Genomic DNA, 17,263 nt, shown 5'->3' with positions numbered 1-17,263 from the left:
TAAAGTCGAGCGAGGTAATGTGGGCAATGCAGTTGAATCAAACTCAAGGGTATTTGTAATGCATTTTATATACATTGACATTAGCCAGCAGTGTCTGTTAACTGAAACGAACCAGAACCAGGAAAACGATATGCAGTTTGAAGCAAGTTTATGGCCACGTTCTAGTTCGTCTATATCGTGCTGGGCAGTATGCAGTCATATCGGTCACTGATAATGTAGACACTAAAGCTCTACTAGTGGGAGTGATCAACGCTAGCCAAGGAGGACATGACACCCTTCTATCCCATAGTAGCACATGAACTAGAATTATAATTAGCTGGCTGCATAGTTCTAAATAGATTACACGTCACCTGATCTGACAGAGTATACAGACAATCACCCAAAATAGGCTCCAAATCAAATTACTGAGTGCACAACTGTGTAGCTGTTAGTAAACAGTCAAATGCACGCAATCCAACGTAACTTTTTTTTAATATGTTGTGTATATAGATGGTTCATTCATACACCAATCAAACGCTTGAGACCTTCACGATCAAGTCCAATTGTACATGCTTCAATGAAGTATCCAATTGACTTTCAGTGCTCACAACACCTCTTGTATCGAAACTGAACACCAAGAGCATTCTCTTTTTTTAGGAATCAAGAATGTTTCCATTTTAGCAGCAAAGTGATGCCACTCATTATTCTACACCGTAACCAAAGTTACAGCAGTTTGTGTTTTAAATGGTCTTAATTGATTTAAAAATTGCAGTCTGATACAGAAGGCTAGGAGACCTGAACAATATGAAAGTGCTAGTCATTAATTTACAGAGATTAGGCATCACATAGTGCTATGAAGTATCCAATATGCTACATATGAATACACTAGACACCTTACAAATGCCTCTGGTTGTTTTTGCAAGGCTACTTAAAAATCAAGAACCTTGGCTTGTATATACACACATAACAAACATGAGAATTTGTTAATGCAGAAAATAACGTAGACAACACTACTGCCAGAGGTATAATCCTATCACGCACAGCCTTTTGGCCAAAACAGTGAAAATGATTAAACATTTAGTCCCGTTATCAATTTCAAATTTTTAAGCCCTCCCGTTTTGTTTAAGTGGGAAGAAAAAAAAAGTCCCCGTCCTAGTATCCTCCACATTGGATCCCAGAAGACAATGTTGTTTAGAGCTTCTTTTTTCTCTTGCTTCAAGCTCAAGTTCTTGGTTTGTTTTCCCAGCCATTTGTTGCATTTGGTTGTCTTCCCACTTCTTCTGGTGCTATTTCCAATTTGATAGTCAGATTGAAGAGTCAGTGAGAAGAACCAGTTCTGGAACCACTACTTATGGGAACAACACAAGCTTTTTTCACTTCACTACAATCAGTCAGAGTAATAAAAGGGAGAAGGGATGACTCAATTCATTCCTGGAGCGTTGCCTCCAAAGTTGAAATTAGTTGGCACCACTTCTGGCACTGTGAACTTGTATCCGCCGTGCTTCTCGATCATTTTGGATTCTAGAATGACGAAAATAGGGCAATTATACAACAGGCCAAACATGGAAAGTGTTTATTTCCTATGAAATTAAAACAATTAAATAAAAATTAACAGCTGTCTAATTGTATGACGGGGAAACATTTACTTACCATGTGCTGCCCGTCTCTGGTCTGCAAGTGTGCCAATGTCATGCAGGTGTTTTCCTTGTTCCTCATCAAGGGTTTGTGTGAGTGCCTGGTACCATGCTGGGTCACGGGTCTGAATATCTGAGTTGGAGAAATACAGGTACGTTTTTTCCTCTCCTTTTAGGTACGAATTACACTTACCGGTAAGCATAAAAAATGCAACATATTGCATTCYTATCTTCAATACCGAGATCTTGTTTGTATTGTGTATTTAAACCTTCTCAGACAAATGCCTCGATGTCTTCAACTTAAGAACACGCTGCTGTGGGGAACTGAACCCAGAGACACAGAACGTGACCCTGACCCAGTGACCACAGACAGACAGAGTCCCGTTCCGACTCGTCATCGTATCATCACTGAAGAGCTTGTACTAATAATGCACTGTAAATAACAGGCCTCACAAATATGTTTCGTAATATTATTGATTGAGCGTAAACACTTATTCACTGTTTATATCAAATTTGTGTCCTTAACTTGACAACCCATCACTAGCTTTGTGTGCCTGAAAGGTGGTCTCCTTACTCTGTAGTATGGCCTTGAAGATCTGGTATTCATCCACCAGGTTGTCTTCATCATCTACAGCTGTAGTGTAGCCCTCCAGTGCAGTCTCCTCTGCGTCGTCCTCATCCCAGTCCTCATCATCCCCATCCTCTCCTGCATGCTTGGCCAGCATCTCCAAGTACTCCTGGCCCTCCTCATCAATGTCATCCTCATCACTGCCCAGCTCGACTGAGGAAAGGCACAATGGATGCAATTATTACTGATCAATSTACTAACACAACTCAAACAATCTACCATTGAAGTGCTCCTTGCAGCTGTATCTGATCTATTTACTATAGTAGGAAGATTAAAATAGGTGAGTGACAATGGGACAGCACAAATTTCAGAGGATAGCACAAATTTGGGGTGGCAGGTAGCCTAGTGGTTAGAGTGTTGGGCCAGTAACCGATCGAATCCCCAAGCTGACAAGATAAAAATCTGTCGTTCTGCTGCTGAACAAGGCAGTTAACCCACTGTTCCTTGTAAATAAGAATTTGTTTTTAACTGACTTGCCTAGTAAAAAAATTAATAAAATGCAGTACCATTCTCCTCATCCTCCTCTCCATCTTCATCATCATCTTCATCCTCATTCTCGTTCTCTGCTTGACAGGCGTAGGCCCTCTTGAGGCCGTTGAAGAGCAGGATGGCTGCGGGAAGCAGTTGGCCGGCCACCTGGTTGACAGCCTGGGGCCTCTGCTCCAGGTCAATGAGAGCACACAGGCCAAGCACGCAGATCTTCCTATCGTGGAGCCTGGGGGATAACATAAAATATCTTACTGCACATGTTTTCTCTATTTGATATCAAACTATATGGGGGACCAGAGAAACCAGACGAGCTGTAAATATATTAAACATGAGCATCTTTCATGGTCTTACCCCAGGAAGCAGTCAACGTCTTTGAGCCACTGGGAGATGAAGTGGTTGGTGATGGGCTCAGTGTTGTTTGGGAAGCGCAGGTTCTCCAGMGTGTTGAGCAGCAGAGGYGGGCTGTAGTACAGGGCTGCGATGGCCACTTGCAGACACATGGTCCTCAGCTCACTGGTCTTCACCTCCCTCGTCAGCCTCTCCAGCGCAGCCGCCACAAACAAGGGAACAACCTGCAGGAGCGGCAAAGAAAGTCAAAGGTGAATGTATAGTACAGTGCTTCTCAAAAGCAGTTACTTTGATATTCAACAAGCTTAAATAAGATTGAATACAGTCATAGCCATACAAGATTTAGTGCAGAAGCCAGACGCTTACCTGATCAATTCCGCGCCCTTTGCACTGCAGAATAACCACCTCCAACAGCTTGGCTGCATGACACTCTGGATCCTCACCTGGATCGCCAGTCAGAACCTGCATGGACAACAGATTATCAACCTGTTCACACCAGCAAAAATATACACCACCAATATAATGTGTGAACACATTGCACAGCGGCTGTTAATTACTGTACCTTCTTGCACATGCTGTAGATTATCTCCAGGTATTTAGTGTCAGACAGGAGAGTGTCTGTGTCAACCGTGACGTAGTTGTGAAGGAGAGGCATCATGTCTGAAATAGAGTCACATTCCCCATTTAATATAGTCTGTGTCTATATAATAGTCAAATCACCATAACAGGCAGTTGAGACTAGCAGGTTGGTGAGCAGTATACCTGTGAAGTAGTCAAAGCCATCCTGCTGGAAGACCTCGAACACCAAGGGGAGGAGCTGCCACATCTGTTGGGACACCTGCTGGCAGGTCAGGCTGTGTGCCAGAGACAGGATCTCCTCGTAGAACTCTGAAAATCAACACACACACAGGCTGGGTGTCAGACAGAGGTAAATATAGGACAACCCCCACAGAGTGAGGCAGTCACGTAAATTACTCTAGGCACCTCACCCACTTGCGCGTGTCAGAGAGACGGGAGGACCCGGTTTGAATGTGGTGGGACAGGAAGAGCAAGGGAGACTTACCCAGGACGTGCTGCTGCAAGACGGTGCCAATCACCTGCAGACATATACCCTCCAGCTGCTGGGTGATCTAAAACAGAAACCACATTCATTTAGTTAGTGCACTGGAACACACACGCACAGAGATTCACCATGAACATACATGTGGTGCTGCAAGAGTATATTTAATTATTTCATTGTGCAAGTAATTTCCAGAAAACCAAATGCCTGTGGGTAGGCACATTGATAAAAACAACATCACAAGTCAACAGCTGATCGCTTTACTTTACACAGTCAACGACCATGAGTAGTATACCAAGAAGACATATCTAACTGTTGACCAACATTTGCTGGTTTGGCTGGTTCCAAGTTCCACGGGTCCTGTGCGTCGGCGGACGTACGGGCAGAGAGCCACAGTGCTATTTCTAGAGGCATTAGCCTGCAAGGCACTTTGAAGAGAGAACAGCGTGTGTTTCCAGGAGCGGGTGGGCAGCTGGAAGTGTGTTGGCAGGCAGCACTATGACTTTAGCTGGGAGGGAAGCTGCTGTACTAAGTTGGTGTTTGGTTGAATGGCTGTAAGTAAATATGCCTTGTCCGAACCAGAATGGCCAATAGGGCAGGAGCCCATATCCTGTTTCTGTAGCGTGAGACAGCTTGATGTACAAGTAGACCCCCCGGACAGGACGCCATGGCTGTACTCACCTCTTTGTGGTCCTCCACCACACTGAGCAGTGTGTCGATAGTGTTGAGGATGCCCATGGCTGTCACCGCCTTGTCGTCCCCTCCCTCCTCGTCAGGCCCCGTCTGGATGACCTGGTTGAAGGTCATCGCCTGAGGAGAGATGGGAATAACAGCCATAAGTGGGTTTCCCTGAGAGCAGGGTCTTTAAAACCAGACCAACATGGAACTAGGAGAGATGGTAATTGGACCTTATTTCCTCTCTCCATGGCTGACAAACGGAACCATAAACGGATCAAAGGAAGACGACTTCCTGCGCAGGGCCTTTTTATGAGTCAGGTACTGAGCGCACACACACTCCTCACCAAGTGCTGTGTCATCTCCACGGCGATGGGCGTGACCTCTTCGCTGTACTCGCAGATCATCTTCTGGATCACGTTAGTGAGGTCATCGTTCTCCGTTTCACGCACAATGTGCAGGAGGGCCTGCATCACAGGCCGGATGAAGGGAGTGATATACTCTTTGGCTAGGAAAGAGGAAAAACATGACAGAGGAGCACTTAGTGATAATCAGCTATATCATTTGGATCCAAGAAGAACATAAGTATTAATGTTATACAGCAAAGACTCCATATACGCTAATGGTGTGTTTCTGAGTCTGACAGTGGAGAGATAGCTAGCTACCTTTCTCCTGGTTGCTGATGAGGACCTGCAGGGCGATGGCTGCCTCCACTTTAACAGGCATCTCGTTGTCGTTGATCAGGCAGAGGCGGGTCAGCTCCAGGGCTGTCTGCAGGTTCTGGTCACTCTTAAACTTGACCTCACAGAAGTAATGCAGGACCCAACAGGCCTATGGGGAAACACCAGAACAAATTGGCTATACTTTTGCCGAATTCTCCTAAATCTAGAATTTCTGTCTAGAACTATCAAGATGTGAAGAGTTGAAAAGCCACTGCAATGAGGGAAAGCAGAACTTGCAGAAAGCACTGATGTTTTACCAAATCATTGTCATTAATATTCTTGATACACATGCTCTCCCCTTCTCCCCACTGGAGCCCTGGGCCAGAATGATCTGGCAACGTGACACTTACTCTGGCTCTCATATAGCCCAGCTCACTGCGGAACAGAGTGAAGACGTGGTTCTGCAGCATGAACTCCATCTGGTCTTTATAGACCTTTTTCTGTTTCCGGGGGAGAGAAGAAAATGAAATTCATGGTTAACAAAAATGCATTTAATGTATTTGACTGCCACGTGGGAGCCATAAAGTGAACTTAAGTGATAAAACAATTTGGCAAAATAGTTACACGCCGTGTCAGCTACCTCATCTGATGAGTATGTGGTCAGACCAAAGGTCAACTAGAAAAGAGGAGATAGCAGATGGTGTTGGGTTAATCACCTTGAGCAGGATTTCAGCCAGAGAGCCAATCATGTGCAGCGCTCCGTCCTTCTTCCTGGGGTCAGAGGTGGGCTCAGTGAGGATCTGATAACAGAAGCCCATGGTCTTCTGAAGAACCTAGAGAATAAAGAAATGCATTCAGTCAAATGTGCTGCTTCTCTGTGTATCCTGGATAACTGRTWCACATTAACATCKAYCACCTRTGATATGTCCCAAATGGCACKCTAATCCATGTATAGTGCACTACTWTTGACCAYYGRRCATGGGMTAGTGCACTATGTAGGGAATAGSGTGCCATTTGAGATGCAGGCCAGGAGAGTTTGTGGGAGAGTATGGAGGCTGGCCCGTGGTGAGGAGTCAGAGACGTCACAGGTCAGTACTATGATCTCCAGTGGCTCTATGGCTGCAGGTGTGGAGTGAGCACCGCCGCACAGACTGTAAGACACAGCCAGACGGCAGCACGTAACATGGACAGGCACCACACACCCTGTTCACCCACAGCCAAAACGGAATAGAACTACCTCCATGCTAAAACAACACCTTACATTTAGAACAGAAAGAAAGCCGTAATACGCAACACATCTGACTAAGGAGCTACAGCAACTAAAGTAGTGCTTTCTTCCAGCTATGCTCCTTTGTTTTCCAGTGTTCTCCTGGCTGGACTCATCCACAGACCAGTTCCAACAGCTCTGTACTGTTGCTGGAGCAACAGGGCGCTAATGAGAGCCACAACAGGGCCGGGCAGGAAGGAGGCGTGGGCCATAAATAAGGGCAGGAGTGAGGCCAGTAAAAAAAAAAAAACAGGCACTTGGCCATAGAGCATCCCAATGGCACCCATTCCCAATATAGTGCACTTCTTTTGACCTGGGCTCTGGAAAATAAAAAAGTAGTGCACTATATAGGGAATAGGGTAATATAGTGCACTTCTTTTGACCTGGGCTCTGGGAAAAGAAAAAAGTAGTGCACTATATAGGGAATAGGGTAATATAGTGCACTTCTTTTGACCTGGGCTCTGGGAAAAGAAAAAAGTAGTGCACTATATAGGGCTGTCTCTTATACACATCTAGATGTGTATAAGAGACAGGGGTAATATAGTGCACTTCTTTTGACCTGGGCTCTGGGGGGGAAATAGAAAAAAGTAGTGCACTATACAGGGAATAGGGTGCCATTTGGGATGGAACCATGATCACATCATGGCCGGCTGTTGACCGTGCCAGGACCAGGAGGACTCAGCTTGCAAATCAGAACCACAACTCACTTCTTTCCTCTTGTTGCAGGAGGTGAAGAGCAGGGTCTGGGCAGCCGTGGTGGGAGAGATGAAATCCTCGAACACATCTGAGACGGGACAGAGTCAGCAGATCAGATGGCACATTGCATTGGTTTGTTAGAGTAGCTTTACACAGTTAAATCTTTTAACTGATCATTTCCAGGCAGTCACTCTGATTCCAGGACATTCCTTTAGGATGACTAACACCACGGAATATTTCTCTGATTTCCAAAAACAAGAATGGCGCTTACCAAACTTCATGCGAATGTACTCGTATGGGTCCTCCTCCCACAACTCCTGGTCACTGTCCGTGTAGCACATGAGYGGGAAAACCACYTCCTGAATGATGCCCTGGATATGTGGCTTCAGGTTCTTCCAGGTGACAGCGTGTGCGATTCCCTGGTTAATATAGTTGAGTGTCTGCTGGAGGACTCTGGGAGCCACGTATTGCTTCTCCTTATACTGATATAAGACCTTCAGCAGCACCTACAGACAGACAGGCAAATCAGTTCCCTCTGGTTGAGATCAGACTCCCATGCAGACAGACACAGCTGAAAGGCAACCTTCTGTCCCTCAGTCAATCACAGAGTCATGCATCACACATCTTTCAGCTCAGACAAAGCCAAGAGCGGCCTTGGCCTCTCACCTGTTGTGCTGCCACTGCGTATCCCTTGAGGAAGAGATCGGCAAACTCTGTGTACTCTTTGGTAGTGTTGCCTGGGCTGCCATACCTGGGAGGGGTTTAAAGATGCTTTCACAGGTTAATATACACTGCACCAAAAAATAAATGCAATATAGTCTTATAGTCTTGGTCCCATGTTTCATGAGCTGAAATTAAAGATCCCAGACATTATCCATACGCACAAAAAGATTATCCAATTTTGTGCACACATTTGTTTACATCCCTGTTAGTGAGCATTTCTSCTTTGCCAACATAATCCATCCACCAGACATGTAATGATAAGTGACATCATTAAGGGATTATCACTTTCACCTGGTCAGTCTCATGGAAAGAGCAGGTGTAATGTTTTGTACACTCAGTGTAGAATCAGTGACAGTGTTCTGGGGTGGGTTGAGTAGGCTTACCTCTCGAAGAGCCTGGCCAGGATGTGGAGGGCCCACTTCTTACACTTCCACCAGGGCAGCTCAGGTCTCTCGTCCTCATCCACCTGCAAGGTCTCCTGTGAGGCATAGACGGGGAAGGGAAAAATAAATATATAAAATWAAAATWAAAATCAGCTTTGTTTCAACTAGCAGCAATAAAATAAAGCAAACAAACTACAGCTAATCTGTTTGGGAGCTACTTGATTTGCATAGTCAACCTATTTGTGCTCCCCTCCTTGCCCTACCACAGTAAATCTGCCCTCACCGGAGGCACGTCTCTGTCCACCACTGTCTTCAGGATCTCCATCCACTCCGTCAGGTTCTGTCGGTTGATCAGCTCCAGGGGGAGGTTATACTGTGGACAGAGAAAAGGAGAAATCCCGTCTATTCAATTCAAAAAGCTTTGTCGTCGTTCCAATGGACATTAGACAGCAGAGCAATCTGGCATGCTGAGGGGGGACAGGTCTTGCCCAGTGGCCCACATGACAGTGGCATCACAGCCAGCAGAAGAAGCAGCCCACATGGACCAGATGGTCCTCAGCCCTCCCCCAGTACAATCATAATCGACCCATCTCCAAAACCAGTATTATGGAAGAAGTAGCTAAATAACTGGAAACTACAGCTATACATCCACATTTAGACAAATACCCTACACTCCCTATACAATCAGACTAATATATACACTTAACTTCTAAGAAGGTGAGCGTGAAGGATGTGGTCAGTAGTACCTGGAAGAGGGCGTAGAGGATCTTGAAGATCTGTTTTTGCACCAGGACAGACTCACTGGAGGGGTCAGGGAGCAGCTGGATGAAGCGGTCCTTCAGCATGGGCATGAAGATCTGCATGGCCGCCACCAGAGGACTGCGCTCGTCCGGCTTCTTGTACCTGTCAAACAKACAATCAGAAACATCAACCACCCGAATACATAGCAYACAGCTCMATAATACGGTCTCTGTCCCAAATGGCACCCCATTCCCTAAATGGTTGGGACACAAACATGGTCACTCTAAAACAAGGAGTCCTTACTCYTAGTTTTTAACCAGCTGGTAGAGGCAGAGCAGGATGCCCAGCCAGCCGGCGCTGTTATCTGACTGCAGGTAGAAGCCAATCTTGTCCACGATGGCTGTCCACTTGCCGGGGTAGTCGTGTTTAATCATGTGGTGGATGCATGTTGTCAGCTGCACTCTGAAAGGTTAAAGAGAGCGGAGAAAGGTTGGAAGACAATTTGGTTGATCCGAGCTACCTCTTCCCCCCCCTCTGCTGGCGCTGTGCAGTGAGCTGAGCAGCCACAGGGTGGTCGGTTACCTGATGCGCTCGGGGGAGTGGATGATGGCCTCCACGATGTTGTCACGGATGAACTGCCTGTCCTCCTCTGGGATGTTATTGACAGGCGTCTCCGTGCTGGTGCCGTCCCCCTCGCTCCAGTGCTGGGTCACCATGTTCTTTAGGTAGATCACCCCTAGGGAAGAGAGAGGTGGACCATCAACTGACTGAACATAAAACAGGCTTCTTAGAGATCCTATTAAAAATGGATTACATACAGTGCATTCAGAAAGTATTCAGACCCTTTAACTTTTTCCACTTTGTTACGCCAGCCTTATTCCAAAATGGAGTAAATAGTCCCCCCCCTCAAAATACACCATAATGACAAAAAAAAWAWAATAATTAAGTATAGAAATTTTGGCACATTATTTACAAACAAACTGAAATATCACATTTACATAAGAATTCAGACCCTTTACGCAGTACTTTGTTGATGCACCTTTGGCAGCGATTACAGCCTTGAGTCTTATTTGGTATGACGCGACAAGCTTGGCACACCTGTATTTGGGGAGTTTCTCCCATTCTTCTCTGCAGATCCTCTCAAGCTCTGTCAGTTTGGATGGGGAGCGTCGATGCACAGCTATTGTCTGGTCTCAAAGAGTTCAATCTTGGTTTCATCAGACCAGAGAATCTTATGTTGCTCATGGTCTGGGAGTCCTTTTGGCAAACTCCAAGCGGGCGGCCTTGTGCCTTTTACTGATGAGTGGCTTCCGTCTGGCCAAGCTACCATAAAGGAGTGCTGCAGAGATGGTTGTCCTTCTGGAAGGTTCTCCCATCTCCACAGAGGAACTCTAGAGCTCTGTCAGAGTGACTAACGGGTTCTTGGTCACCTCCCTGACCAAGGCCCTTCTCCCCCGATTGTTCAGTTTGGATGGYCGGCCAGCTCTAGAAAGAGTCTTGGTGGTTCCAAGCTTCTTCCATTTAAGAATGATGGAGGCCACTGTGTTCTTGGGGACCTTCAATGCTGCAGAAATGTTTTGGTACCCTTCCCCAGATCTGTGCCTCGACACAATCCTGTCTCGCAGCTCTACGGACAATTCCTTTGACCTCATGGCTTGGATTTTGCTCTGACATGCACTGTCAACTGTGGGTCCTTATATACAGGTGTGTGCCTTTCCAATTCATGTCCAATCAATTGAATTTACCACAGGTGGACTGCAATCAAGTTATAAACATCTCAAGGATGATCAATGGAAACAGGATGCACCCGACCTCAATTTCGAGTCTCATTGCAAAGGGTCCGAATATTTATGTAAATAAGTTTTATAAAATTCCATACATTTCTAAAAACCTGTTTTCGCTTTGTCATTATGGGGTATTGTGTGTAGATTGCTGAGGATTTTTATTTTATTTAATGCATTTTAGAATAAGGCTGTTACATAACAAAATGTGGAAACGGGAGGGGTCTGAATACTTCCGAATGCACTGTATGTAATTCTAAGGCAGGCTTAATGTACAGCTGGTATTCCACCCACTTAGATTTAATTCATGCAAATTGTATGGTATTGAAGTAAAATCTGCTTTGATCATGAGGTTTAAATTGAACACTTCCAATTCCTATGGAATTGCAGCTGGTTAAAGTGGCACAATATTCTCCACGTCTCTTTAAAATCACTTTACATCAGGGAGATCTCTAAATTGTTAGAGTCAGTGTGACATTGGGAGGTGTGAAAGAGTCCATCAGCCTAGATAGCAGCAGCAGATCTCATGACCAGCACATTCACTGTGTCTCTTCTCATGTGCTCAGGCTGAGAGGGAGTAGCTGTCGGGCCGGGGGAGTAAGAGGAGTGCTTTCACACCTCTCCTCTCAGTCCCAACACACTAGCATGGCCCTGTACATTAGCACTCCCCAGCCAAGCAAGGAGTCACTCAAATATTCATCCTTCCTCTGCCCCCTGAAATTACAGCAGAAATTACCATCTTCAACTGATAAAATCAGAGCAGAGCAGCAGAGAGGCCTAATTCCTTGAGTGAGTCATAGAACAGAGGTGTAAAAGTGTAATTTAGTTATGGGTTTGCAATAGTTCCCCCTCTCGTGTTGTAGCTCAGACAGTGAGTCTGAATTTGGAGTACGGGTGTGAATTGTTCTACAGAGCCACAATGGAGCGTCTGAGGTCAGTGGCTCGCAGGCAGGGTGAGGCGGTGGATAGGGGGTCAGACAGACTGCTGACACAGATGTGATTGCCGTGCTGCTGGCTGGGAAGTCATAATCCTGCCAGTCAGTACTGACACAGCAAGATTCAACATCCCCCTAGCCCACACATGGAGGCAGGGAATAGATGATTCCTGAAATTGCAAATAATGCAATTGCCTATAATATCAGTGTGACAGGTTTGAACAAACCATGACAAAAAAATATATATTATCTGTCATAAGCAGGAGGGCTTTTGTCCTCAATAGGAGAGGAACCAGGGTCTGATCTCACTGCCTTTATGGGAACCCCAGGCATTTGCCTGCTAGCTGGTGACGGAATCACTTAGCTCCTCCCTTTGCGTGTCAGATTACAGCAAATGAGCCTCATTACCACTGCACTTAGGGCCAAAGTGCTGACTGTAAAGTTCCTGTGGCTCTCCTGGGGAGAGGTGCCAAGCCAACTTTTAAGCATCTTTTACCCAATGGCATGCCAGATATGATCTATCCCGTGCCACCACTGCAGCTGCATTAACTTAATGCAATCGGTCTGAATCGGAGTCAGGTGCAGCAGGGCTCTATTGCAGGACAAATAGCACAGTCACAAGAAGGATAGCATTCCTGCTCAACACACCAGTTCCTGGAGGTTTGTTTAGAAATATCCAGGTCATCTGTTTGACAAGAGGCACACAGATTAGCACCCAATGCATAAGGCAGGATGGGCTGCTGCCACGTAAGACTTTCCTCCAGGCAGTCACATTACTATTGTGTTGTTGAAGCAAACTACAATGTAGAACTGACAAAGTTGCAAGATTGAACATGATACTATGGGTGAGCACAATGTAATATGCTAGTGTGGAGGCTAGCAACAGGTTGAAAATGACAGGCTATGTCTGGCAGCCACCTGAGGACTGCAAACTTTTTAAATTAAATGAAAGTAAAATGAGCCACTGATCAAGASCAGATCCTACCATATAACTGCACATCATTACCATAGAGGCATGTGTGACACATGGACAGGCTATGAACGGTCCCTCACACAGAGCATCTCAAACATGTGGAATGTTATTTTATAATAAAGGCAGCTGTATCAATGACTAGACAGACTGTCCAGACCGAGAAACTATAATTTCACTAGAGCTCCCTAGCAGACCAAAAGTGTGAAATGTCAATGCCATAGGACAGGATAAAATAAGCTGCAAAGGTGCATAATAAAGATTGCATCATATACAACAAAAACACCTTTCTTCTCTTTCTATCATGTGTGTATCTTGGTGAACAAATGTACAAGTTCATGGGAAATTGGTCAGTCTTCACAATATGACTGGTGTCATCAGTGTGGGAGCTGTGGTAGTCAGGGCAGGGGTCATCTTTGAGAAAGCGTGCTCAGTTCATTTGAGCTACAGTTGTAGATACTCTTCTCACCTTTCAGTTCCGGTYAATTTCCATCTGCAAGAGAGCCCAGAAGCCCGCCCCACAGTATCATAATAATAACAACATCTACCCATCCTCTGAAACTCACCTGCTTGTCTGACGGGCAAATCTAACTGATCAGACATGGTGACTTGCAGCAGAGCAGACACAAAATTCACCTGGGTGTGACCCTGTTAATGAAAGCAGGAAAGGATGCATGAATATCAAACACTGATGTGTATTTGACCTACATATCAGCAAAACAAACAGTGTATAACATATTAACAAGAACCATGTGTCTGTCTTACTAACTGCAGATAAAAAACAAAAATGAAAAGCAAGAGAATTTTGCCCTTTTACCTGGGTATGATCACTGTGCCTGCCTTGTTTATTTGGATGTATATGCTTTATTCATTTGGATGTATAGGTTTAAATGGCTGAAATTAAACTATTCGCAATGAGGGATAATACAGAGTGCCCAGTTTTTAGGGAATTGCTATAAGTCTACCATGTACTATTTGCAAGTAAGAAAAAGTGTGGCATGGCATTCCTTTTGATTCCTTGCCAAGCAAATGACATGACAATGCTGCAAAAGTTTGTGTCTAGGGTCAGTCTGTTATATCTGGAGTGATGACTCCTTGCTGTCCCCAGTCCACCTGGTCATGCTGCTGCTCCAGTTTCAACTGCTCTGCCTGCGGCTATGGAACCCTGACCTGTTCACCGGACATGCTACTTTGTCCCAAACCTGCTGTTTCCAACTCTCTCTACCACACCTGCTGTCTCTAACTCTGAATGACCGGCTATGAAAAGCCAACTGACATTTACTCCTGAAGTGCTGACCTGTTGCACCCTGTACAACCACTGTGATTATTCTTATTTGGCCTTACAGGTCATCTATGAACGTTTGATCATCTTGACCATAATCGCCACCTGGCACAGCCAGAAGAGGACTGGCCACCCCRCAGAGCCTGGTTCCTCTCTAGGTTTCTTCCTTTCTAGGGAGTTATTCCTAGCCACCATGCTTCTTCATCTGCATTGCTTGCTGTTTGGGGTTTTAGGCTTTGTTTCTGTATAGCACTTTGTGACATTGGCTGATGTAAAAAGAGCTTTATAAATACATTTGATTGATTGATGACAGTAATGCCATATAACCATTATATTGAGGCATGGAGCTCCATTAGCTGTAGCTAATACAAATACAGCTACTTAAGGATGCCAAGACACCAAAACCTTGATGCAACAGATACATTATATTATGTAACCCCCCCACAAAAACACACATCAAAGGAATGCAGACCCCCACAAGGCCTGCCCGGGCCCTGGCCAACATCCAGGCTGTCATTTGAGACTGCAGCATCTGCATCAAACAGTGAGTGTCACCTCTCCCTATTCTCTAGACACAAACTAATAATGTTAAAACTTAAGATATCCAGTATACACAACAGTGCAGCATACTTTTTCCAGAATCACTTATCACATAAAAGTGAATGAAAATGGGTCTCAATGCTTTGCCCCACCCATCCTTACATCACTTGCTATATTAAGTGAATACTGTTCAGGCATAACTGCTTCAGATGAGTCAAACGTAAGCAAGGAAAAATAGCCTCCTCCCCTCCTTTCCCTATAGATAACAATGCACTACGAGACCTCTCCCTGGATACAACACATGACTCAGATCAAACAACCCTACTGCACATTCTTGTTCTGTGGATAAAAATGATTGGCTTCGTATATTCTGTTGTCACGAAAAACAAAACAACTACATCAGATTGTTGAGTGAAGAAGTTCATGTACATTTTATTTTTGAGCCTTGCTAGGCCTACTCTTATCAAACTCATGTTAGCTAACAATACGTTCGAGTTGATTATACACAATATGTACATATCACAGACATAACAACTTGACTTAAAGTTCACTCAAACCCCAGCTACTCGACAACACCGTACATATATTGTTCTAYGGATAGCATAGCCGATAACAGACCAGAGTATACTTGACAATTGCCCAATTGAGACTTCTTCCTAATAGCTAACGTTAGCTTTTCACGTCGCGAGCGAAACATAGCTAACTATGTGACCATGAAAGAATTCACGCCGTCCGTATATGTTAGTCATCTATGGCACGTCTACATTTTACATGAAAAGTCGACATCTAGACAATGATAATAGGCCATGTTGCACATAACCTTATCAAATAAAATAGCTAGCATTAGCGAAAGAATATGCGCACGCGGACAGTTCATCGAATGACTCAATATAATTGATGTTACGCTAGCCGCAAAAGGTTGCTAACGTAGCGCTAGCCAGCGAACATTCACTTTTCCCTTTGGCTTTCACAAATGACGTACAAACAAAACGTTTGCCCCGTTACTACACCCTTTATTAAATGCGTAGCTATTATTAATAATTGCCATTCTTTACTTTGTATCTTGCACGTTAACTAGCGTTCGATAAATCAGACCTACCTAGCCAGTTAGCTACGTTCTTGAAAGGCAAAACCAGCAAGCTAAATAATAATCTAACATTAGCTACTCCCATATTAGACATACATTTATATTGATAGTCAAGCTTTTATCGTCATACTTTCCTAACTAACGTTACACCTGTCAATTCGTCCGATTGGTGACATTTTGAATGGCCAACTAGTTTAGTTAGCTATCTAAATTCAACGGGSTAGCTAGTTAGCACTACTGCTGTACAGGGCAATGTCAGCAGTTTAAAAAAACACCTTGACACGTGAGCCACTTAGCCAATTTCCTATCACAACTTTTAGCAAACGCTAGCTACATTCGTATACTAGATCGCATGATTTAGTTAGTTTAGACAAAACTGGTATTAATGGCATAATTTGTCTTTCCAACGATTCAAACATGATACATCAACTAGGCCAAAACCAAGCATCGTCCAACAAGCCTTTTTACTGCGTAGCTAGCAGCTAATTATCAAGGAAGCTAATGCTAACTTCCCGCACGTTTTTAAAGAACCAGCTGRGGATACGCGGGGTGGATTCGCTTGGAGTTGTCGATCTTGATGTTAAAATATAATTCGAAACTTTGACATTACACCCGTAACGGCAAAAGTCTGATATGTTTCGGTGAATACATATGTCGAAGAGAATTTTTGATCTGTCAAAGTTCTGGACTGACTCTGGACTCCCATAGCCACAAGCTAGGAGGACTCCATTCCATCTTTGATGTGTGACACAACAGAAGAGGCCCGATCCGCGCCACAACCACCACCATCACAAGTTTTTACCTCGTTCAGCTGTCTCTCCGCGGCCTCACGCAAGTTTGGGTCCATGGTACCCCGAAGGGCCTCGATCAATACGTTAGGATCCATAGCTAAATCTGGTATGGCTCGGATTCAGTATTTCTGTGGTCTATGAATTCCCAGTCAATGCGCACATGGACGCACGGCTCTTCAGTTACCGGCGCGAAAGGAAGAAGTGAATGAAGTACCCGGATAGATCAGCGCCAAATTTCTCCAACACGAACATCCGCTTCGAACTATTGCACTCTAGGAGTTGTAGTTTTACATGTGTGATATCGCTCTCACACTGTCTTACAGTCAGTAAATAAAGACACTGCTGATAATGTGAACAAAATATTATGAAAATGGAAAGCATGTCATAGCAGTTGGCTAGTAGATTTGAAGTTTTCAGCACCATCTTTCATGATGATTTGGATGACATCATAACATCAGAGTACAACCAACATCTATCTAGATGTTGTACTCAAAACCTAGTCACATAAATGAAAGCTACTAATATTACTGCTACTGTAAAAACGACAATAATATACTATATAAACACTAAACTCTGTGCTGCTGTAACATTG

At 44.6% G+C, this 17,263-nt stretch overlaps 1 protein-coding gene and 2 non-coding genes across 3 annotated transcripts; all 3 read right to left on the bottom strand.

Annotated features, from left to right (window-relative positions):
* Positions 1 to 50: 50 nt before the first annotated feature.
* LOC111969501 (importin-7-like) lies at positions 51 to 16,939 on the bottom strand. The gene is given in 24 exon segments (XM_023995678.2): positions 51 to 1,500; positions 1,630 to 1,746; positions 2,188 to 2,394; positions 2,748 to 2,956; positions 3,082 to 3,302; positions 3,445 to 3,540; positions 3,641 to 3,738; positions 3,841 to 3,966; positions 4,142 to 4,208; positions 4,820 to 4,948; positions 5,161 to 5,321; positions 5,479 to 5,644; positions 5,886 to 5,975; positions 6,192 to 6,308; positions 7,450 to 7,526; positions 7,710 to 7,944; positions 8,105 to 8,189; positions 8,545 to 8,639; positions 8,828 to 8,917; positions 9,291 to 9,447; positions 9,589 to 9,747; positions 9,868 to 10,021; positions 13,538 to 13,619; positions 16,683 to 16,939. Coding segments are annotated over 24 exon segments (3,123 nt in total). The 5' UTR covers positions 16,767 to 16,939; the 3' UTR covers positions 51 to 1,399.
* LOC111969588 (small nucleolar RNA SNORD15) lies at positions 1,882 to 2,027 on the bottom strand. The gene has a single exon (XR_002878009.1). It is a non-coding gene; the product is annotated as a small nucleolar RNA SNORD15 (small nucleolar RNA).
* On the bottom strand, positions 6,510 to 6,687 carry LOC111969590 (small nucleolar RNA SNORA23). The gene has a single exon (XR_002878011.1). It is a non-coding gene; the product is annotated as a small nucleolar RNA SNORA23 (small nucleolar RNA).
* Positions 16,940 to 17,263: the final 324 nt, after the last annotated feature.

Source organism: Salvelinus sp. IW2-2015, linkage group LG10 (genome assembly GCF_002910315.2).
Source record: "Salvelinus sp. IW2-2015 linkage group LG10, ASM291031v2, whole genome shotgun sequence".
Taxonomy (NCBI): domain Eukaryota; kingdom Metazoa; phylum Chordata; class Actinopteri; order Salmoniformes; family Salmonidae; genus Salvelinus; species Salvelinus sp. IW2-2015.
This window is presented reverse-complemented; position numbering and strand designations above follow the sequence as displayed.